This window comes from Panulirus ornatus, chromosome 25 (assembly GCF_036320965.1).
Source record: "Panulirus ornatus isolate Po-2019 chromosome 25, ASM3632096v1, whole genome shotgun sequence".
Classification (NCBI taxonomy): domain Eukaryota; kingdom Metazoa; phylum Arthropoda; class Malacostraca; order Decapoda; family Palinuridae; genus Panulirus; species Panulirus ornatus.
In genome coordinates this window covers 10,420,628-10,437,497 of record NC_092248.1, presented here as the reverse complement: position 1 = coordinate 10,437,497, position 16,870 = coordinate 10,420,628, and the positions used below count along the sequence as shown (strand labels likewise).

The window sequence follows — 16,870 nt, the reverse complement described above, 5'->3', positions numbered from 1 at the left end:
GGGTGAAATGGGGCATTATCCTCCATTTGAGGTAAAGCTCTCTTTGATACTTAAGGGCTCTACCCCCAGGAGATAAATGGCTTTGTATGCTTCACACAAAACATTTTCAAGTTGATTGTGGAGATTTTGAATCTCTTCTAGTGGTGTTGAAAAGTGTTTTGTATGTAAAGACAGTACAGTATTCAGAATTAGTCATCCAAAAGTAATCAGACTCCTGAATAAGTATATTGAATCATTCTAGAGGCATAATGGTTTCTGCATTATTTTGAATCACATACAGTAATAGAAAAAACTTTCATCTGCTTTATGTACATATAGGGACTGCATATTTGAGAAACATAGATTTCTCTTCTTTTTAGATTTTTCTCATTAGTCTCTTTAACTGATACTGAACAAATTACATGTGTATTTACAGGTGAAGCTGAGAAGTTGGAGGCCATGAAACTGACAGCAGATGATGATGTAGTACTTCTGCCTGACACGTACTGGCTCACCAGGATTGTTTACTTACGTTTCTTGGCTTTTATATATTGTAAGTCAGTTACACAGTGTTTATTAAACTTTTTTAGTTTATTATTAAAACCATCATGTAGATCCTACTGTCACATGCATTGAAATGATTATAGGCAGGTACTGTAACAAGTTTTATATTTGTTTAGGAAGAGAGGTGACGTGTTAAGCATTCCTTTTTTTCTTTAGAAAAAATATTGCACAGTATATGCAGTAGTTAACAAATCCAATAATCTCCTTAATCATCGTTAAGCCACTTCATATATGATCTCTTTCACATGTCAAGAACGGGAAGAAATGGACTCATTTGTTCACATCCACATTCTAGCTTTCAGTTATATTTGATTATTATTTGAATTTTTCTTTCATAATTCTTTGCCATTCCCATGTTTGCAGTTTCCTGCCTCATAGAGTTAAGACCAGGAACAGTGAAATAACCTCTATTGCTCATGCTTGATCTCTACCTATCATATGTGATGTACCAAATTAGATCCCCATCATCATCGAGGCTCCACAAACCTTTCCATGGTTACTGCATATGTTTGGTTAAGTCCTTTGACATCACATTACACCCTATATGCCACACTGCTCCAGTTCACTTTATCCAGTGCATGCCTCACAGCCTCATGTATGTTCAGGTCCTGATCACTCATAGCTTCTTTTACTTCATCATACCACCTCCTTGGTTTTACCCATTTCCTTGTTTTCTCTACTTCTGACATGTTTATCCTCTTAGTTATCCTTTCTCCTCTCATCTTTTCCATATATCCAAACTATCTTAGCACACTCTCTTCAGCTCTTGTTCTTATTTGTACTCTTATTCTTGTTGTTCTTCTGTAGAGTGCAGAACAAAAAAGCTGTATCTTGCATTGTTTAGCTTAATAAACATGTTCATGTATCATATGAAATAGACTTAAAAGTTTTATACCTTGACTAGGATGACAAATTTTACATACTGCACTATAATCTAAGACGATATAATGTATGTTTCAGTTGTTGCTTTCCTAGTGGCCTTTCATCAGAACAAACAGCTTATTGGTGATAGAGGCCTCCTGCCCCTTAAGCTGCATATGGAAGTCTTGATAAAACAGTAAGTATCTGTAGACTACTGTTGATTGATTACAGGAAGGATTAGGGAAAGCACAGATGGAGCAATGAGAGGTAAATAGGGAAATTTCATAGAATATTGGTTCTTCAGATCACGTCATAAAGAAAACTTTGTTGCTCTCAGTCATGCCTCTGTGGTATATAGATAAAATTGTAGTTTGAAAGAATATGAATCTTTTACTTGGTCAATGGACACCTGACACCACAACCCTTTCAGTGCCAGTAGAAGGATTATGTCAGGTGCCAACCCTGTTCAAATATATTACAGCTCATGTGACCCAACTAGATTTTTTTTTTTTTTTTTTTAGTGGAGATAACACAGGCAACTGAGGCCTTAATCAAGGTCATCTTATGAACACTATATATATATTAACCCAAGCCTCTACATTTTTCTAATGAAACCTTAAATGCATCTAGTCTTTTGTTACTAGGATATGGGATGAAACATAGACCTCCCAGAATTATTCTTTTATTTCTCCATTGTAAACTCTATCTTTATCTCTCTATCTATATATCTGTCTGTTCATCTGTGAGGGCTATGGATATGGACATCCCAGAGGAAATAAGTTGATTTACAAGCATTTTGATGCATCTCATCATGAAACTTTGAATATATGCAGTGTACATGGACTCAAAAGAAAATGTTTGTGTACCATATTGAGATGCTAATTACCTTGGATTTCATAGTTAATTAAATTGGATGTAATTTCATGAACTTACCTTGTCAGGCCCATAACTTTTTTGATCTTGAAGATATCAGAAAGAAACATGTGAATGTGTCACATGCCATTATGAAGTTTTATGCATATAGTCTTAATACTTGTTGTGACTCTGGGTTTGAAGATTGATTTTCAGTTTCCTTGAATTTTTTATGTCCAGGCCATTACTTTTTTATTACTAGAGATATCAGCAAAGGACATATTTCAAGGTCAAGTGATTGTCAGTTTCAGAAAAATTAGTGTGTCAAGGCCGTAAGTGTTGTACTATCAAAGTTCCTTGATACTCATATTTATGTAATGCATAGTGCATCAGGAATAATTCATATCTAGAAATATAGCATTTAATGTTATCCCATTGCAGGTTAATATTGCCTTGAATGGGGTTTTAAACTAGGATTACAGGAAGAAAAAAATTTTGGAAAGTTCCAGATGTATTAAAAATTCACCAAGTCATATCTTCTTAGCATAGGTAGTGACTGGTGGAAGAGAATTCAGGCTGCCCCAACACTGCTGTGGTTAGCTGAACCATGGAATGAGGTAATTTTTGTATGGTGAAATATTTTGTAGCTTTTGAACTTTCAGTGAAAATTAAGACTTGTAGCAGAACAGCTTTTAATACTGAGGATAAATACATTGCTTTATCCACAGGTTATTTGATTCTGTTCTGTTTGACTCAGGAGGGTAAAGATGTGAGAATGAAATGCAATGTGAAAGAATTGCTAAAAAGGCACATAATTTGAAATTGTTTTGGGATGGTATGGTTGTTTGAAATATATGGCTGGTGATAGGTTAGTTAGGGAGATATATATAGGTTTATTTGAAGAAATTAGAAGAAGTAGACCACACAGGAAATGGATTGATGCAGTGAGAGAACTGATTAAGGCTAAGGATATTTCAGATGAGAATGCTAGGAGAGTGATTTAAGAACAGATACAGGTGAGGGATTTTGTACACAGATGGTTTGAATGGCATTGATCTCGCTTGACAAATTAAGTTGTGTGCAAAGAGGAAAATGAAGACATGTGGAAGTTCGTATTTGATTTTAATACACTGAGCATGAATTAAGTGATTTGGGGGCTGTATGCACCTTATACATTCCATGGAATTGGAAGTGGATATATGAAGATGGTAGATTTGTTTTGTAAGGATATGATTATTTGGCCGTAAATGCACTAAAGTGGAAGAGATGATGTGCAGGAAATGAAATGCTTGAGGACATTGTGTGTGTGATATGGGTTGACCATATAAGGAACAACAGTGAAAGGGCATGTTGAGGTAGTAAGCACAGTCTGATCGAGAGAGCTGATCAGGATTTGTTGGAATGTTTTAGATACATTGATATGTTAAGTGAAGAAAAACACATAAAGAGGATCTTCATGTTAGAAGAGGAAGTTCTTAGGGAGAGGGATAGAGTGAGAGGGAAATGGAAGGATGGAGTGAAAGAGGCTTTGAGGTGGTATCTTGGCCTGGGCATTCAGAAGGGAGAGGATTGGGATAAATGAGTTGGATCTATGTGGAATATAGGTGCAGTGTGCTGTCTTTGGGCTGAACCAGTCTGGGGAGACCACAAAATAGTTAGTGGGGTTTGGCCATGGATGCTGTGCTCTGGTTTTGGTGGTTTTTATGTCACAGTTAGAGAGTTTATGTTACCAAATAGGATGGTTGTTTATTTGTTACTGGCACTACCTTACTAAGGCAGGAAATGGCAAACAGTAATGATGAATAGTTTTCAGAGGTGGCTTTGAATTTTACATGGACATAATAAGATTTATGATATTATTTCAGTTTTGATCTTAGTCTGGCATGAAATTATCTACCAGTTGTATTTTAGGAAGTATTAGAATCAACTATAATGTACAAGTTCTTAACTTTGCTGTTTCAGGTTAACCCATGGCTTGATGGATTGGCAGTAGTGGGCATGGTTGTCTCCAGTATAGTTATGGTCTTTGGGGCAGCAAATATGTTTATTATGGTCTTGCTCTGGATTCTCTATCACTCTCTTGTTGCAGTTGGTGAGTATGCTCCCTATTTTGACTTCCAATACTGCAACAGTAGAGGTTTATATTATTAGTGTGAACAGCTTTATCCAGTGTTTACTGTTTGATTTGTATGTTGAGTTGGAATATATTTTCTTGATATTTTAGCTTGCAGTATCCTCTTTAGATGATGTATGTGCTTTATGTTTTGTAATCTTAATAGACATTGGTATTAATTAATTTACAGTTGTATCCTCATTTGAATACCTCATTTTTCATTTTACTGCATTATTTGATTTTTGAGAAATCTGTTCTAAATAAATATCACATTAGTTTAGATTTTTTTCATTGATACATCTTCTATGTAAATATCATCATTTTTAGGTTCTTTTCATTAATTTTGAAATAGTTCTTTAAATTGCTTTTATCAGTAACTGCACCACAAAATCTCTGTATTTTATTAGCAGAGAGCAAGCAGGTAACATCACAGACATTTTTGTCTTGCAGTCTTTATAGTCTTACCACAGAAGTCTGTCTGTTTATACCATACTTTTACCTTTTCCTTCCTGTCCAGGATTCCCCTTCTAGGGCCCCTGCAGTACTCGGGGAGCTCGTCATATCCACCAAATGGGCCCATGAATCAGGAAATGTGATATTATTATGTTGTATGCGTGTCTTTGTGGGGTGAGCACAGGGCACGTTAGGAGTTTGCTTATTGTCTTCATTGTGGAAGCTGTATTTTGTGCATGAGAGGTCTTGTGATGTGGTGAATTTATGTTTGTAGTGCTGGGGAGATTGGTGGTGTCCAAGATGCAGATGAGGGAGGGTAACAGATACATACCCAGGGAGTGTACTTTCAGATAGTTTTGTAAAATGACTAGTGACTGGGTTGAGTAGGTGGTTGTATTGTGCTTGATGGATCACTTCAGTGTGTATATGTTTCTTTAGGGTCATGTTTACTGGGGGATTGAGGATCTGTGTGTATAGGTTGCTAAAGTAAGAAGTAGGCATAAATTTTTTATTTCTATGTGGGGATTTGTTATGGAGAAGCTTGGAAGGGGAGGGTCTAGTAATGTTGCCAAGAACTTAATGCTTTGCATATTAGGGTAAGATTGTATTGTAACTATTTTTGTTTTATTCAGTAAGTTTCAAATATTTTCGTTGCTTAGTATTTTGTTATATGTGTTGTGTAGCTATCTTGTATTTGCTTTTGATTGGTTGGATGACCAGACAGGGGAGGCATAGTTTAGGATGAAGTTGATTAATTGTTTGCAGAGAATACTCAGGGGTTCTTTTTCTTGTCTACATCTGGTACTGGCAAGTGCTCTGAGGGCATTTATCTTGTTTATTTTTGCCTTTGTGTTGATGTTTTTAGTTTGAGCAGCGAATATCACAGGATTGTCATATGTGATACCCAATATTGTTAGAGTTTTTGAGTGGGTTGACTATTGAGGGTGATGGGAGTGTGCAGGTTGGATTCATGCCTGTTGGGGTTACCAGGGTGATGGTAGATTGAAGTGGTTATAGAGACTTTCAGTTTTAGGTGAGTCACTATTCTAACTGCATGGTATAGTTTTGCATGTTTGATGTTGCTTAGGTAGTGTTAGAGTGCTATGTTATGATTGTGGGGGCATCTGCACATGAAAGGACTTTCACAATATGGTCTGCATGAGGTAATAGGAAATCAGTTTGGAAGTGATTGGACTGGGTTAGAGAAAACTGTTTCTTGGGAACTCCTTTGTAGAACTTAAAGATTTTGATGGATATTTACCTTTGTATGGGAAATATCTTCCACTTTCGAGCTAGGTGATTCATGTAGAAGTTACGTAAAACCTCAGTGCTACCTCAGGTCTGTACATATGATGCCTCCATCATTATTTCCCTCTCACATATACATTTATGTATATTCTTCAGATTCACTCTACCATCATTGTTTTACTATAGTCTTACCTCCACTTGTTCTTTTTTGTGATGATTCTCTTATTATCCATTCTCTCATGTCCCAGTCATCTGTGTTCTCATTGTTGATTAATCAGCTACTCTTCCTTGATATTTGTTCAAAGCTTCTCATTCCTCATCCTCTTTGCTCATTTGTCTCCATATCTCCATAGAAAATTCTGTCCATTGCAAGCACTGTGATAGCAGTTCACGTGCAGCAAACCAGTTTATAGCCAGGATACTTTTAGGCATATTGTGGAATGCTGGATGAATTACATCTTTTCTCTAATTTTTCCTCCTTACTTCTTCATCAGTTTGACCCCATCTTTCAAAACTTTCTCTGATATCTGAACTTCCATTCGACCTTTTCAGTAAAATTACCACCTGAATATTTCAAAATATTTTGATGTTGCATTTACTCAGCCATAGAACAGTGTATGATATTCCAGTTCCTCTTGTTAACATAGTTCCCTTACCTCACCTCACCTGGTAGAATGTTTGCTTTTTAAGATTGTGTTGTATTCATTGTTTCTCCTCAGTCATCCTTCATTGTCATCATCCATGTGTTAGGTTTTCCACAACTCAGTTTCCTGTTCTGAACCTACAGGCTGATATGAACCAAACTTGACAGGGATGGTCCTTGGTTGGTTCCTCCTCAAAATTTTTGCCATGACTCTGACCACTATCCAAGATTGTTACTATTTCTGGAAAAAAAATCTTAACCATTCACACTTCAATCTTCACCCTTGGTCCAATTTGATTCAAAATTGATAGAAATAGATCTTTGGGTGATCCCTTTTCAAACTTGTTCATTGGCCCCAGTTATCTTCCAAGATGGCCACTGTTACTTGAAATATTCATTGTTAGTTTGTTAACTTCTCATATTTCAATCTCTGTACCTACACAACCAGTTTGAACCAAACTTAGCTGGGATGATCTTTAGGTGGTCCATTTATAAAGGAGTCTCCAGTGGCTCCAACCACCTATGAAGATGCTGGCTGTTGCCATACATATTTGTTTCTGTAGTCCTTGGTTGTCTTCTTTTCAAAATTGTGTCCAGTGACCCTGACTGCGATCCAAGATGGTTGCTTTTTTTTTTACTAAAGATAGTTGTTCTTCCATCATCGTACCACATTTTAAATTCCTCTAGATCAACAGGGCCATTTTGAACTATATTGGATGGGGATGGTTCTTGGGGGTCTGTTTTCAGGTTTAGTGATCCCAGCCACCATCCAAGATAGCCACTGTTGCTGAAGACGTTGTCTCCTCAGAAATGGTTGGACCTTTTTAAACAACACTTGACAGAAATGGTCCCATTTCAAAAGTGTCATTTTATTCCTTTTTCAGTATTGAAATATTGAAAGAACCTGTATCATTTTTTTATCTGACTAATATTCCTTGAAAAGTGTATTGGCTAGAGAGAAACAGTCATTTGATAAAAGATTAAGGAAAATTGAAAGAAAAGTGTTCTTCAGTAAATGGCATGAATATTGGCATAAGAAAGTCAGTAACATGCCAGGATTGTTACAGAATATTAAGAATATTACATGATAATTAGATAAAAGTGTTCAAGAAGGAATCTGTCTTCATATAGATTTTGTATGTTTTTCAGACATTCAACATTTCCCACATTAACAAGGTAGTGCTAGGAATAGACAAAGAAATGGCCTCATTCACTTACATTCTCTCTCTAGCTGTCATGTGTAATGCACTAAAACCAGATTCTGTATGTGTTCATGCAAATTTGAAAATTTTTTCATGATAGATAATAGTCCTTATTTTTACATGATTTTTATATTTGTAGCTAATCCTTCACTGTACATTATGGCAGTCACATTCAAAATTCTGTACAAATTGTGAATGCTATTAGACAAGTTTTTGAAAAATATATATTTTAATGTATATTCAAAACACTGTACATATTTGGTCAAGTTTCACCACTTCACCATTTCCTGCATTAGCAAGGTATTGCTAGGAATAGACAAAAGAAATGACCTCATTTGCTTTCATTCACTCTCCAGCTGTCATGTATAATGCACCAAAACCAGATTCTGTATGTGTTCATGCAAATTTGAAAATTTTTTCATGATGAATAGTAGTCCTCATTTTTACATGATTTTTATATTTGTAGCTAATCCTTCACTGTACATTATGACAGTCACATTCCAAATTCTGGACAAATTGTGAAATGCTATTATACAAGTTTTTGAAAAATATATATTTAAATGTATATTCAAAACACTTCATATTTGGTCAAGTTTCATGACGAAGAACACAGATGGTAGCACCCATGCGTATTTAGTGGTTTTGTCAAGTACAGCAGGATATTCTTGAATTCACAGTAGAGAATCTTTATATATCCCTGGGGTTAATCTGAATTTTAGGTATAAATATGAACTATGCATCAATCGGGATAACTAATGATATGGGTCTAAAGGAACAGATTTCAATTCTCACATGTACTTCAGGCATGGAAAGTAGTCTCAGCTTATTTTGTTTAATCAGGTATCGTTTCTTCTTTTAGCCATGTCAGTTGAACATGATATTTTTATTAAAGTATCAAGCTACTTTCCTCTTCATATGTTTCTTTGTTAACTTCCTTCTAACATTCCTGTATCACAGGTTTAGCTGTCGTTATTACAGTTGTATCCATTCCTCTATTAGACATCCATTGCACCATTACCAGCTTTCCTTGGTTGAATATTTTGACTTCATTCTATTACAGTGGATTAAGGGAATATCTTATAGTTGGTGTGAATATGGTTTTATGATTCGAGTTTATTGTATCATGGAACATGAATGTATGAATGGTCATTGTATATTTTGTGTAAGTTTTCAGGGAAGCTTCTTGGGAAAAAATCAAGCAAAAAAATATGACTATCAGAATTGGCACCCTTAAGAGTTGAAATGGACTTTGTATTTTATTGAGATTGCAGGATAGAAGCTGCAGCTGTGGTTAGAAGCATCTTTATATTATTGGGATTACAGGACAGAGATGGTATGGCTTTGGCTGGGAGTCTCAACTTCTAGAAACTGGTATGCTTGGAGTGTGGGGAGTGCCTCTGCTGTCTCTTGCTGCTATACCAGAAGCTTCACCTTCTTCACCAGTTTTGATATGGGGTCTCCGCTGGTTGATTTTTAGAATCATGCTTGGAGCAGGAATGATCAAAATTCGTGGTGATCATTGCTGGCTGGACCTTACATGCATGAACTACCATTATCAGGTAAGTTGTGATCAATGTTTGACACTTTCATTGATATGCTTCTGTCAGATGGCTTTCTTTCTGTCAATGTTGTAAATTAGGGGTTTACCTTTGTGGTCATTTTACCATCACCAGAAGCCTTATACCTCTGGAAATAGCATTTTGACTTTTTTTTCATATATGTACATGGTTTGACTTGGTACTAGATTAGTTATTGAGGGGATTAGTGATTGTCAGAGGTAGACTGAATGTTTTTGGGTATTTGCCATTGTAGGTTGCCTTTATTTGAATTTTTTTCATCTTCTCAGACACAACCTGTTCCCAACCCAATGTCTTACTACCTCCATCAAACACCTGATTGGTGGCACAAGACTGAGACCTTTGGCAACCACATTGTCGAACTGGTACTTCCATTCTTCACCTTCTTGCCAAGAGCTTTCAGAATAACTTGTGGAATTGGGCAGATCCTGTTCCAGGTAGGCAAGAGTGAACTTTTGTTGCTCATATTTTATTGATGTTATCTCAAAGGGTGTGCACGATGAGTTAGTACGAATAGCTATTCATCTGTCCTTATCATTGAAGATATCTACTTATTTCCTTGCATGCACATAAGGTTTAACTATGATACCACACAAGTTCTGTCTTCCATCTGATATTTAGTGTTTCCTTACAGCAACTTCTGTCTTCTTTATTCACCTACTCTTTTTACATACCTGATCTATTTATCAATCCACATAATTGATGCCCATTCCCTCCAGGAACTCCTATGAAGGGGGTGGCCACGGAAAAAGAGTCTCCTCTTACCCACGTCCTTACATGCCTTCCTCACATTAAACATACTATGCATTCTTCTGCCATTTCTCTTCTTGATACCTGTGAACATATTAGAATTATGTAGTGAGTCAAGGATGTCTTTCTTATCAATTTCAGTTCTTTTTAAGACTCCATTCTATCTTGCTTGTGTTGGGGCATATTTCCTCATATTCCATAACAGCTCTTCCCTTCAAATCCCTTAGCCAGATTAGAATCTCTTCAACCAGCAGTGTTTTCCATATGCACTTATTTTCTTTCATACAAGTTTGCCATTTTCCATGTGAATGGGTTAGTGCCAGGAACAGATGACTTTGTCATATAGAAAACAAAATCATTTGGCTCTTTTCTCCATTTGCAGCCTGCACTTCCACCCGTCTGAGTTGCCTTCTGCAACTTGTAGGGAATATGTGGGTAGTATTGTAACTTATGGAAAAGTTTTATATAATGTCATTTGCCCTGTTGATAATATTCTTTTCAGAGTTTCTGTGCTCCTCCCTCCTTATCTTTCAGTACTCATTTCTTGCCTTTTTATGCCATTTCAAACCATTTTAAATGCTTGCTAGCCTCTAATCATCCATTGTTTTCCTCCTGATTTTCCTCTTGTGTCCCTTTTTAACCACAAGGTCAATCTTAAGCATTACGTGATCACATTTTCCAGTTGGTTTATCTCATTTTGTAGGCTTAATTTCCAAGTTACATTATAGAATGTCTAGCAGTGTTTCTGTATCAGCTCCTCTTCCACTTGTATGCTTAGTGATATGGTGATACTGACAATTTTACTTTGTACATTCTAGGAATTTGTGTTTTCATGATTCTGTGTGACCATGACAGTATTTTTTCTCTGTCTTTCTCCTGTAATTAAAATCACTGATCATCTCAACTTGGGATTGCCGAGAACAGGGTGTCTATTTCTTTTACCATCCTAATTGTTTGTTACCATCCTAATTGTATAGTTGGTCTGGGTCATTGCAGTAACTTGAAGGGCTGTAGATTATCAACACGAGCATATATGTCTTTCATACTGCAATTTTAAACATGTACTGTTTAAATGAACCATCCAGCACTATTTCCTGAAATTCATTGGTGTCCCTTATTAAGACAGCCATTCCCCTCCAACTTGCTGACGTCCCTTGCTTTTGTTTACCTTTTTGGACAGATTAGGCCAGACTTTAACCCTGTTCCTCATTTCCCATCTCTGTTCATTGTTCTTCAGATGCTGGGCAAACTGCTTTCATCATCTGTCATATGCCTTTCTTTGGAGACCATGCATTTTTCTTTACCTACGTTATTAGCTTCCTTGTATATCTTGAATTTACATTCTGCATCACCACAGAGTTTTCTCATATTTCTAATTTCTGATTATGCTCTCTAACACTTCATGATCCTTTGTAATTTACAATAATGTCTTGATCTTATCTTCAGGGTAATATAGTCAAACATAGACTTTTTTTTACTGCAGCCATACTAGAGGAGCTTTTAGCTGTCAAGTTCTCCATCTGTCAGTAGGCATCATCCTTCTCTTTTAGAAAACAGACAATATTCCCTACTTCAAGGTCATTACTAAACATCCTGGATGTATCAAGTACCTTGATCTCTTTCCCAAAATCTCAGACATCAATTTTTTCATTATTTATTTTTAAAATTATCATTTTTAAAGTTATTTTTTTACCCCATCTGTGATGGTTTGATGCTTTATTTGAAGGGGGGGGGGGATCTTGCTCATAACTAGGGTGAATAAATCAAGAGCATTGTGGCTTCAGTTTCCAAGGGAAATATCCCAAGCTATGAGATGAAAGCAGACGGTCAACACAGTTGTCAGTTTGAGATAATCTTTGCTCTTTTCTGTTTTCTCAATGTTGATTTTGTTATTCATTTTCTGTGTGCAGAAGTTATTGCCTTAAATTCCAGTTGGCTACCATAGTTGTGTAGATGAATGTTTCATGGATGGTTTAGAATATTTTGGTTGGTGGATATTCTCTTCAGCAACTGCCATTCTCTTGTTAGTCACGGCATCTCCCATCAGACTCTGCCTCACTGTTTCAGTAATCTACCTTTACTATAAATACTTACTTTGGAAAGTTTTGTTTATTCCTCTCCCATTACCTGTGCTGCTGCTGCCAGTGTGTATGCATGTATGCAAGTTTGTTTTTATTTTCATTCATGTAGAAAATAGTGTATAGTTTAAAAGTAGTGTTTAGTTTAAATAAAATTCTGTTGATAACACAACTAGTCCAAGTGAAAGATTTTTTTAAGAAGAGGTATAAAAGTTTCTTCTAAATCAGCTTCATGTTCAGGTTACTGGAACGATATTATTTGATGCTTCAGGTAATTCTCATCATATCAGGAAACCTTAGCTTCCTGAACTGGCTCACTATCGTTCCTAGCCTGGCATACTTTGATGACTGCTCGTTCTCTTTCCTCTTCTCCAAGTCAACCAAAAGAAAAGTGTTCAAACTTCAACAGCTTCAGCAAGAAGATTCACCTATGGTGGATCCAGGTGAGAGTTATTTAAGATTTTACTAATTTTTCTGTTATTACATAATTTTGATTAGTAATTGTAGTTAGTAGGTGATATTAAGACTGTTGAAAGATGTATTACTATTTTGATGTTCATGTAAGGGCTAAAGCATCAATTTATTCACCAACTTGACTCTGTTTGCCCTACTTGGGGTGGAATAAGTGAAGGTAGCCTTGAAAAATATAAGGAAAACAGGTAAGAGATAAGGCAAACCTACCTACATATTAAACCGAGCTTAGACATATTTAGAAACCAAAGCAACCAAAATAACTAGCTGTTTATGGCTAGGTCAATAGCAGCATTGTAAGTATATGATACTCCTCATATATAGAATCCCACCATTAGATAAAGTATGCCCACATCAGGTTGCTTTATGTCCTCATGAATCAGGTACTGGCCACATCAGACAGGTTTTTTACTTCCTCCAAAATTCTTAAATACTTTCCCTCGTCTTTTCTTTTCCCCTTTCATAATTCTCTCTGTATTTCAAATAAGGCCTGGAGCCTTAAAAAGAAATCACTGATTAGGTGTGTTGGATTAAAGTTTCTGCCTTTAGCTTTGACCATTCCTCCTCACACTACCTTGTTTGCAGAGCAAAAGAGTGTGATGCACTTTTATTGACATGGAAGATTATATTCCACTATGATACTAGACATGGCCTTAACATTGTGCGTAAATGAACAGAAAGTCTTTATGCATCTAATCCACCATGAATTTGGAAACAGTTTTGGTGATGATGGAAGGAAAGGAAACTATGCATGAATTTCCTTTACAAAAGACTTGAAAGATTATGATCAGTGACAAATGGACATCAAAGCAATCTACTCATTTAATGTCATTCGTAGAAAAGTAGGTTTGTGCTTAATTTTTTTGGTGAAATAAGGAATTGATCTTATTAACAAGGAAGACAGTTTTCCACTAATTTAATGCTTTTTGTGTCATCAGGTGTAGCAAGGAAAACTGTAAACCTCTTAGTAACATTGCTGCTTGGCTACCTCAGCATGCCAGTGATCCTGAACCTGATTTCATCTCGGCAAATCATGAATACCTCCTTTGACCCTTTCAGGATTGTCAATACTTATGGAGCGTTTGGCAGGTGTGTAAATATTATTTTTCATAAATATTTTTTCTGTATACTTGAATGAATGCTTTTACTGTGTCAGTATGAAATCAACTTGAAGCATAAACCTCAATGAGTCTAAACAATTCTAGTGAAAAATATAAAAAAGATTTAAATCATAGAATTTGTGCTTTGAAAACAACTCAGACTCAGAAATAATGCTCATTTTTCATTTTAGTTCATGTCCCATCCAAGAGCATTTTTCTTTGTGATGTCAGACCTTGTACTGATAATAACTTCCAACTTGTGATATTTTTTGGTTCCATGTTTCATAGGAAGTGTAACAGTAGTGCAAAAACCCATCTTACAGTGTTGACAGTACAAGGTGTTAGAGGATAATGCTAGTAAAACTGATGTGTGCATTTGAGCTGGCTTTTTCACTTATAGATTTTGGCATTCTTCCTGGTAACCATATTCATTAATGAGGGAACAGACTGAAATAGCTTTTCAAGGTTTTGGATATAGCATCACTCATCAAAAAGTGTCATGTCCTTATTTTCATTAATTATTTGATTAATCAGATGTTGGCTCTAAAGCTTAAGAATGCAAGAGTGTGTGATGTGGCTGTATATGGAATAACTTGAGGAGAAGGGGCACCTGATGTAAATGAAAATGGAAAGAGCTTTTATAGTTGTTTGCCGAAAGAGAATTGATTGTAGTTGGAAGTACTTCATTTAAAAAAGGTGCTGAGGGGCAGTATTGGATTATGTGCTAACTGACAGATGTGCTAATGAGAGGTTGGATGTGAATGGGATTAGAGAGGTGGCAGATGGAATGTCTGAACTGTTTTTAGAGGAAAGAGTTCAAAAGGTTATAATGATTTTAGGAAAAGAGAAAATGATATGTATGAAGGAAATAGCAAAGATAAGTGTGCTTGGAAAAGAAGTGTGTGTACAGAAATACCAAGAGAGATGTAGAATGGCAAAAGGTGAGAATACATGAAGCATTGGGAGTGAGAAATGAGTTGAAGATGTTTAAGGAAGTTTACTGTTTAAAAAAGGATGGTAAACAAAGGCATGAGAAAGTTGAAGTACTAGTGAAAGAGAAAATTAAGGTTTATCAGAAGTTTGAGAAGTGCATTGAGTTGGAGGGGTACAAACATCAAAAGGTCAAGAAAGAGCCAGGATTTAGAGCTGAAAAAGAGGGCAAATGAGAGATGTAATTTGAGACCATTGATGAACTTTAGAGAAAATGTTTCAGAAAAAGATGAACAATTGCCTGAGGAGAGCAAAAGATTAACTGGGAGTGACATTGAGGGTTGCAGCTATAAATGTTGTAACATGCTGAGGACTTGGTAGGGGTATTTTGACGAACCATTGAATGTGTTTATTGTTATGTAGGAAGGGTTGCTTATGTTGCTAGCTTTTAGGGTTGAGGCAAGGGATCCTGAGTCTGCAAGTTGAGCCCAACAAAAGATATGTGTTTGCAAATAAAAGTAGTGTGATTGCACTGTTTTTTACCTCAGATGTTTTGAGGCTTTGTGTATTTGATTCAGCTTATGGGACTAAGAACAGAGATGTATAATTTGGGAATTCAAGATACAATATGTTTCAAATGAAATTTTAATGGCTTATGAGTAGGAAATGTTTCAGACTAAGGGAAATAATTGTAGACACTATCTCATGAGATTTCAGCAAAATCTTTATGTCAGTTCCCAGTGTTCAGTTTTAGTGAACAGGACATTTAACCAGAAATACCTGTTATGTCCAGACTACTTTCCCTTCCTCAGCATAACAAAGGAAAGAACAGAGGTAGTCTTTGAGGGCACTCATTCTTGGAATCCTGATGCAGCTGATACTGTATGGCATGAATATGAGTTTAAGTGTAAGCCAGGTCGAGAAAATCGTCGTCCTTGTCTCATATCACCATACCATTATCGCCTAGATTGGTTAATGTGGTTTGCAGCTTTTCAGGTGAGCTCATTTTTTAGCATTTTTAGCGAGATAGTGTTTTGTAGTTACATCATTAATTAGCTCGGTCACTTCTTGCCTTTCAAACTATATTCTTTTCAAGATTTTACACAGATGCTATGGTTATCACACAGTTCAAGTCATAACCACTTTCACTTGTCACCAGTATACTTTCTACATTATTTTTTTTTTTATTATACTTTTTCGCTGTCTCCTGTGTTAGTGAGGTAGCGCAAGGAAACGGATGAAAGAATGGCCCAACCCATCCACATACACATGTATATACATACTCTGTACATTGCACTGAAACAAGTCAATCCGTACAGACCCTTCAGTGGTTTCTACAGCTGCTTAATATTAGTGGATGAAATAATACTGAATAATCATCAAAAAACAACCCCTCACACAAAGTTTATATGAAGGAATATGTAGAAAGCTTGTTACTTTCTCCATATTCCTTCATATAAACTTTGTGTGAGGGGTTGTTTTTTGATGATTATTCAGTATTATTTTATGTACGTAGGAGGGTGGATGTGCTGGAAATGAGATGTTTAAGGACAATGTGTGGTGTGAGGTGGTTTGATCGAGTAAGTAACGTAAGGGTAAGAGAGATGTGTGGAAATAAAAAGAGCGTGGTTGAGAGAGCAGTAGAGGGTGTTTTGAAATGGTTTGGGCACATGGAGAGAATGAGTGAGGAAAGATTGACCAAGAGGTTATATGTGTCGGAGGTGGAGGGAACGAGGAGAAGTGGGAGACCAAATTGGAGGTGGAAAGATGGAGTGAGAAAGATTTTGTGTGATCGGGGCCTGAACATGTAGGAGGGTGAAAGGAGGGCAAGGAATAGAGTGAATTGGATCGATGTGGTATACCGGGGTTGACGTGCTGTCAGTGGATTGAATCAGGGCATGTGAAGCGTCTGGGGTAAACCATGGAAAGCTGTGTAGGTATGTATATTTGCGTGTGTGGACGTGTATGTATATACATGTGTATGGGGGTGGGTTGGGCCATTTCTTTTGTCTGTTTCCTTGCGCTACCTTGCAAACGCGGGAGACAGCG

At 36.4% G+C, this 16,870-nt stretch overlaps 1 protein-coding gene across 3 annotated transcripts in view; it reads left to right on the top strand.

The window, feature by feature from the left end:
• The window catches only part of LOC139757252 (lipase maturation factor 1-like), a 39,757-nt gene that overhangs the window by 4,947 nt on the left and 17,940 nt on the right, over positions 1 to 16,870 (top strand). For all 3 annotated transcript variants that reach the window (XM_071677552.1, XM_071677551.1, XM_071677553.1), the window contains 9 exons: positions 416 to 532; positions 1,504 to 1,600; positions 2,801 to 2,873; positions 4,219 to 4,348; positions 9,239 to 9,474; positions 9,762 to 9,929; positions 12,592 to 12,763; positions 13,730 to 13,880; positions 15,634 to 15,817. In XM_071677552.1, the coding sequence (XP_071533653.1) occupies positions 416 to 532; positions 1,504 to 1,600; positions 2,801 to 2,873; positions 4,219 to 4,348; positions 9,239 to 9,474; positions 9,762 to 9,929; positions 12,592 to 12,763; positions 13,730 to 13,880; positions 15,634 to 15,817 (1,328 nt within the window). The remainder of the gene's footprint in view (positions 1 to 415; positions 533 to 1,503; positions 1,601 to 2,800; positions 2,874 to 4,218; positions 4,349 to 9,238; positions 9,475 to 9,761; positions 9,930 to 12,591; positions 12,764 to 13,729; positions 13,881 to 15,633; positions 15,818 to 16,870) is intronic.